Here is a 7,927-nt window from a genome sequence, read left to right on the forward strand (position 1 = left end):
ACACAAATCCTGGCTGGCCGTCTAAACCGTCACTCCAGCTCCGGCAACTCTCTAGCTGGCCGTCTAAACCGTCATTCCAGCGCAAGTTGCCCCTGCAGTCGCCCTAGGACTGCGAATAAAAGGTTGTCGTCGTGCGTCACATGGAGTTGCCTTAAACGGCTACCCCACGCATTGGTTCCCGAAAGAAAGGGCAGACTAATCCGTGGTAGTAGAACATGTTTTATTCTGGAAGAATTCAATGTTTTACAATTGCAACTAACTTAACTTATTAGCTCACCGCAGTGTGTCCTCCAACTCTTACACGACAATGAAAAGCTAAATTTTCCCGCCAATTTACAATGGCGAAAAACAATGTGCCCAGACACATATGGGCTTACAAATCCTTCCACATTCGGACTTCTCAAAAATACTAACTAGCCTATCGATAACAATATTCGATCCGCGACAGAGCCATTTAAGCTTAATATGTTATCACGGCACCATATTTGAAAGCTGTCTAGATCGGATTGTAAGTCTAAATGGCGCGAACTGTCCTTGTGATGAAGGCATAATTTAACATCGTCTGCGTACATAAGTACACGCGAATGTTTTATTACTAGGGTAGGTCGTTAACGAATAAGGTAAAAATAAGCGGACCAAGGTGGTTCCCTTGTGGGACACCAGATGTGACTCGGAGAATACAAGACAGAGAATTTTTAAAGAGGAATTTTTGCGTCCTGCCATTCAGATAGCTTAAAATCCAATTTAGAAGATCAACAGGGAAACCTAATAGATCAAGTTTCCTTACTAGAAGGTAATGCTTTACTAAAGTCAGTTTAGATGACATCTGTTTGAAGATTATTTTTGAAGGGCTGTATTACGAAAGAAGTTAGCTCCAAGAGGTTAGTGATTGTTGAGCACACAGCCAGGGATTCCATCGGGACCTTCCGAATAGACCGGTTTAACTCGCTGAAGATCGTTAAGCAGTGAGCTTTCTTTTATAGTGGGGCAGAATATTAGATTCGACTTAGATACGGCATAAGAGTATGGCTGTTCCGATGTTACCGTAGTGTTTTCAAAAAATAGCGAGGATGGGTAGGAACTTGTTTTTGGCTTAGTGTTAACGAAATTATAAAACTGTTTCGGATCCTGTGCGAACTGGAACTTACAACGCTTTAAATAATTTCTGTAGCACTGAGCATTGAGCACGGTAAAGTTTAACCGAGCGCTTACATATACTTGCATTGACAAATTTTCGTTAAAATCGCACACTATCACGGCCATGCTAGACAACCATTTTGGCGTCAGCATCACGAATGCGCCACCCGTTCACAGTGTCTCAAACGGGCATGTGGAACGTTTTCACAGCACTCTACTAGAGCTCGCCAGGTGCCTGAAAATCGACAAGGGCATAAATGATACTGTGGAGATAATCTTGTTAGCCACTACCAGGTATAACAAATCAATCCATTCGGTCATCGATAAGAGGCCGGTCGACGCAATACAAGAATCCACGGACGACACACAAGAACGGATTGCTGATTACTGCTTTAAATTCATTGGAAGAAACACGATTAGTACATATCGTACAAAGCACTGTCAACTAATGAAATAAAAATACAGCCACTAGAAACTACTCACTATCACAACATATTAAGACTATTAAAAGATAAATCGACCAAATACTACACCTTCAGACCAAAAGAGAAAAGAGAAAGAGAAAAGAAAAAAGACCAGAGAGGGTTTAAGTTATTCTTCGTAACGTCCATCATGCTACAGACAATGACGATATTATCAATGAACTAGCTCAGCAAGGGCATACAGTTATAAATTTACACAATATCCAGCGCTACGACTCCAAACAACTATTGCCTCTACAAAACAATTACTGCACCAAAGACTCTACTTGCGTAAAGTGCGCTGGAAAACACAGCTCATCATCCCGTACTATTAACACAAGATCGGACAGAACAAGCATTAAATCACTATGCTGTGAAAACTACACTGCAAACTATAAAGGTTGTATGGTGTACACAGCACTGCAAATTCTAAAATACCCAACTCTTCAGAAAAAAGAAATACCTATAACAGAAACAACTCATCAAACGACACAATACAACGCAACAAATAACGTAGTAAGCTTTAAAACGCCAGCTATATCCTATGCCGAAGTCTTAAAAAAATCAAGTAACTAAACCAACTAACTAAAAAACAAACCAACTCAACAATTCAACCTACTATTGTACCTGATATACAGCCTGCTTCAACTTAATTAAGCCAAACTGCACAAAATGATTTTGACGAACTTATATTAGTGATGAAACAATTAATAGCCCAAATGACAGTACCACTTCAACCTCCAAAGAGATAAGTCGTGCCACTCAGTTTAAAGCCTCGCTTCGCGTAAGCCCAAGACCCTTATCACCAAAATCGTGATAAACAAATATCAACCACAAAGAGAAAATAAAAAACTCAACAACAAAAACAACAATACCGCTAACCCGGGCTCAAGCCCTGAACCAACAATCATGACAGACCCACCAAACATTTACAAAATTACTTCAAAAACATACCAATCCCAATTAGGCGAACCTAAATTTATAATTATTATAAGAAAAGACAAGAACTCTTTCGAAAGAACTTCACCATTCATAATAAAAAAATCGGTGGACTTTGCCTGTGGAGGAGAAGTTGAGGGATGCAAACAAGAGACGAACAAGAGACGGCAACCTGCTAATAAAAACCAAAAACGAATTACAAGCCAGAAAACTCCTAAAACTAACAAAAATTGCAGAAGTGGATGTAACAGCAAGTGAACAATAAACATTAAACTTCTCTAAGGGAGTTATTTACTGTAACGACCTTAGACGCATCGACCAAGACACAATTCTACAAGAACTAAAACCACAAAAAGTAACTGAAGTTAAAAAAATAATGAAACGGCAAAACCCCAACTCTATCTCTGACACCAACAACATCACCTTAGTTGAAACTGGACTAATAATTTTAACCTTTGAATCGCATAAGCTCCCCGAGATAGTACGAATCGGTTACGAAACAGTCCGTGTACGAGACTATATCCCGCTCCCACTTCGATGCAAAAAATGCCTCCGCATTGGAGCGCTTGGAGGATCCGGTCTTTGCCAACCTTATTCCGTCGTGGGAATCGATGGCTGCATTCCTGGAACAGCGATGTAGGTCTTTGGAGGCCGTGGATTGCGCCATGGCAACCTATGCGCCAGGCGTTCAGGTGGGCAGAAATCGTTCGACGCTAGTTGCTACCACCCAAAATTCTCTTGGTTGCATGCTTTGCCATAGTGCAGAGCATGCCATATATTATTGCCCGCAATTTAGAGACTTAGCGCCAGTAGATCGTCTGCGCGAGGCAAAGAGACTAGCACTATGCCTAAATTGCCTAAAGGCAAGTCATCAGCTACGGCAATGCAGCTCGAGCCGCTGCCGCACCTGTGGAATCAGGCATCATACGCTGCTCCATCTGGATGGTCGGCCTTCCTCGCAGCCACATGTTCCGGTGTCTTCAAGCTCCCACACTGAGCCTTCTGCCCCGCTTTCGAATTCTTCTACTCTAATTGCCCAGGATCTCGGTAGTGACCTTGTGCTGCTAGCCACTGCAACCGTTCTAGTGCAGAATCGATCGGGACTGTTCGTTCCCTGCAGGGCCTTGTTAGATTCTGGCTCTCAACTGCACTTGGTCACCTCTCGGTTTGCAAATCAACTGCAACTTAAGAGGTCGAGGTCGTCCGGCTCCGTCACTGGAATCGGGGATTCCAATTTCGCGACTGATGGATTCTCGGTAGGAATTGCGATTCGGTCTGTCACTTCGGACTGAGCTGCTGTGCGTAGCTGCTGTGCGTGGGTCAGATAAAGTTGTTGCCAGGACTGCCTCTGCTTCAAAAAACTCGTCTGGGCTGGGTTGTGTCTGGAGGCTGCGCGCGCCCTTGCGGTAGCGCCTTAATAGCTTCACGCGTTCCTTCTTCAGCCAGCAAGGAAAACATATTTGTGGCAAATAGGGTTGCTGCCATTCAGGAGCTGACAGATGTCACGGCTTGGCGTTATGTTCCAACAGCTTCAAATCCGGCTGACATCTTATCCAGAGGATCCCTGCCGTCTGAGCCTAGCGAATCGTCACTCTGGGCGCATGGACCCGCCTATCTTACGGAGCCTGAAAGAGATTGGCCAACAGCTGTTTGTCCTGACAAAACAATTATTTCGCATTACCATGAAAGCGATCTTCATGCCGGACCTCGAGCTCTTCTGGGTGCAAGTCGATCCCAATATGGGCCTATTGGGGGGAGGAAGACGGTTACCAAGGCCGTGAACAGGTGCATCAGATGTTTTCGGATTAAGCCGCGGCTGATAGAGCACATAATGGCGGACCTTTCCAAGGAGCGCTTGGAAGGATCTCACGCTGTTGAGATTACTGGTATAGACTTCTGTGGACCCTTCTTTTACAAGTCGAATACTTGCAACAAGCCCGCGGTTAAATGCTACGTCTGCGTATTTATATGCTTTGCAACCAAGGCACGGCACCTGGAGCTGATCAAGGATCTCTCGACAGTTGCGTTTCTGTGCGGACTCAAGAGGTTCATATGCACCCGGCGGAAGCCGAAGCAAATTTGGTCAGACAACGCCACCAACTTTGTCGGCGCAAAAAATGAACTTCTGGAACTTCGAAGGTTACTTCTCAGCAGCGAGCATCAAGGCTCCGTTCAGAACTTTTGCCTTTCGGAGACGATTGACTGGCGGTTCATCGCTCCACGGTCGCCCTATTTCGGTGGACTTTGGGAAGCAGCGGTGAAAACGGCCAAACCTCATTTCTACCGCGCTGTGGGTACGGCGGTTCTGACCTTCGACGAGCTGAGGACGCTGGTGTGCCACATCTCGGCAGTTATTAACTCCAGACCTTTAGTTCCCATTTCAGAGAACCCTGCCGATCTGGACGTCCTCACTCCGGCGCATTTTCTCAATGGTGGTCCGCCTTCGTCGTTTGACGAGCCAGATATAACGGGCCTAAACTATAGTCGGCTTGACTTTTGGCAGCGCATCTCCTTTCTTCAGCAAATATTTTGGTCGCGATGGAAGGAAGAGTACTTGACGTTGCTCCAGCAGCGTTCTAAGTGGCGCACCCCAAAGTCTGGCGTAGCCGTGGACAACGTCGTTCTTGTTAAGGACGAGAATCTACCCCCAATGAGATGGCCTTTGGCGAGAGTCATGCAGTTGATTCCTGGCAGAGACGGCGTCGCTCGAGTTGCAGAATTGAGGACCGCGTCTGGAGTAATAAGGCGGGCAGTGAACAAGCTGTGTCTGCTTCCCCTTGAGGACTCTGTTGGAAGCCAAGCTTGTTGGATGTTGGGTCATGCAGCCGAAAAAACTGTGCAGTAGACTAAAGTATATTCTTTAATATTGTAAGCCTAATTAGGTAGTGGTAGCAGGTGCGATGCCCATAGTGCAAACCGCTGTTCTCAGGCGCATTTATCTGTACGGCGCTCATTCCTTGTTCTCTTTGTATCTACCTACGTTAAGCTTGGGCGCTGCATTTCGGCTGTCTGCCCCGCCAATTGCCATTTCGTCGTGTTTCGGAAAAGACTTAGCTTAGGCCTTAGCTGCCTTAAACAATTCGCAAACTAAACAGTGTCGCTATATAAAGAAACTTTCTTCGGTTTTCTTTATTTTTCGCAACAGCTATTGAAAAAGCTCAATAGCTAAACAACACCTATGCCAAAACACTTACAAACGGCACAACCCAGAGGATAACAAACACTCTGTCACCTAATATTCACACAAATACAACCCAATCACTACACCAAAATCCGCACCACACACCCACATCAGCAGCACAAAACACTTCATCTAAGACACCAACAACCGAACCAGCCAAAACAACCTTACTATCCAACCAACCACACCAACTCCATCACCACCACAGCTACGACAAACTAGAAGACATGGATACCGACTACACACCTACCAGAAAACCATCTACGGAATACTCATCACAACTCACAGAAGACCTAAAAATAAAAATCCTCCCGAAAGATAAGTCCAATAACCTATCCATAAACCGTAAAGCATCGAAACTAAAGGCCAAAGCTCTAAACAAAAACAAGCACACTAACAACAGCGACAGCGAATCTATATAGAACCCTAAACTCTACACAAAACCTAAACCGTTAACACTACCTTTAAGTTAAGTTATAAGCTTTAATTTTCTCACAAATGTCAATGGAATTTAAAAGGATATGTAAACAACTACAGCCAACTCCTAATTCTAATCAAAATATACTCCCCTCACATAATTTCCCTCCAAGAAACCCATATACAATACACTAATAACATTCCAACCCCAATAAACTACAAACTATTAACAAATATTGCCACCAACAGATTTGGGGGCGTAGCACTACTAGTGCATAAGTCAATACAATACACTGTCCTTAACATAATTATCGATATAGAAGCAATAGCCATAGATATATAATCTAAACTTAAATTAAACATATCCACATACATTTCTCCGACCAAAAACATTACTAACCATACACTCCATAACACATTTAATATACAACAAACACCCTCTCTAATTACGGGAGATTTTAATGGATGGCACCCATCCTGGGGCTCCCCAACAACAAATAAACGAGGAAAAATAACTCATAGATTCATTGACAACACGCACCTTATCCTGTTAAACGACAAATCTCCCACACACTTTTCAACACACAATACATACACACACATAGACCTCACACTCTGCTCTCCAATCCTAGCCCCCCACGCCAAGTGGAAAATACTAAACGATCTTCACGGTAGCGACCATTTCCCTATTATCACAACACTATTCCCAACAACCAATCCACAAAAATTCAACAGACCTTTTTTTAAACTTAAAGAAGCCAACTGGGAACAGTTTAATGCACTTACCCACCAAACCAACAAGAAATACACCACCTCCCACAACGTAAACAAAGAAGCCGCCCTAATCAATAAAATTATTCTTTATAGCGCAAACCTCTCCATCCCACAAACCTCACCTAACACACATCCATACAGGGTTCCATGGTGGAATAAACACCTCGACCACTTACAAAATACAAAACAACTTGCCTGGAAAAAATTAAACGCAAAATTTAGATTCGAACTAAAAAAATAGGAAAAAGAAGCTTCCAGCTCTTTCAACTCAACCATCCAACCCACTACTCCCTCATCCAAAATATGGGCCAATATAAGACGCTTCTGCGGAACCCAGTAACACAAATTCAGGCCATCACAAACCCAGAAAATAATAAGACTACATTGGCTAGCAACGAAATTGCTAATATATTCGCACAACACTTTTCTGAACTCTCCGGCGACTGGAACTTTTCAGAGGAGTTCCGGAACAATAAATATAGAAATAACCTACATCACTATACCCCTCCCCGGCCACCACGCCAGTAGGTATCAAAAGGGGATCAACGCGCCACCATCGGTGGTACGCGCCGTAATTGTGACACACTACTGGAAGTGCAACTACACTCTCCACGCGAGGGCGGCTGGAAACAGGCTCTTAGTTAGGTCATGTCTCTGCTAAGAGTGCTGGCTAATCGTAGTTGGGCTGGAGCTAGTAACTCTCAAAAATTTCCACACCTCCGGGCCGGACTAAGGTGTCATTCGACCCGTGCCGAAAGTTTGCCAGGCTGGGGGCCCGTGTAATAACTAGTCCAGTCGATAACGGAGAGTCCGGGCAAGTGGCGTCCGCCCGGTCTAGGCTAACCCTTACCTGCGTACTGCGGATCTCAGCCCGGGTGGACCCTTTATTTCTCTGAAACTCGTGGGTACTATGAGCAATAGACCAAATAATTTTAAAATACCGCAGACCTTGACTGCGGGAAATGTCGCAAGACATTACGAGGACTGTCTCCTTGACGGAGAGCGGCCTACTTCGGTG

At 44.3% G+C, this 7,927-nt stretch overlaps 1 protein-coding gene across 1 annotated transcript; it reads left to right on the forward strand.

Annotated features, from left to right (window-relative positions):
- The first annotated feature begins 4,368 nt into the window (after nucleotides 1–4,368).
- On the forward strand, nucleotides 4,369–7,554 carry LOC123327175. Its single transcript, XM_044922834.1, has 2 exons — nucleotides 4,369–4,869; nucleotides 7,438–7,554. The coding sequence occupies exons 1-2, from the start codon at nucleotides 4,369–4,371 to the stop codon at nucleotides 7,552–7,554; spliced, it is 618 nt and encodes a 205-aa protein (XP_044778769.1).
- Nucleotides 7,555–7,927: the final 373 nt, after the last annotated feature.

This window comes from Drosophila simulans, chromosome 2L (genome assembly GCF_016746395.2).
Source record: "Drosophila simulans strain w501 chromosome 2L, Prin_Dsim_3.1, whole genome shotgun sequence".
In the NCBI taxonomy this organism is placed as follows: Eukaryota; Metazoa; Arthropoda; class Insecta; order Diptera; family Drosophilidae; genus Drosophila; species Drosophila simulans.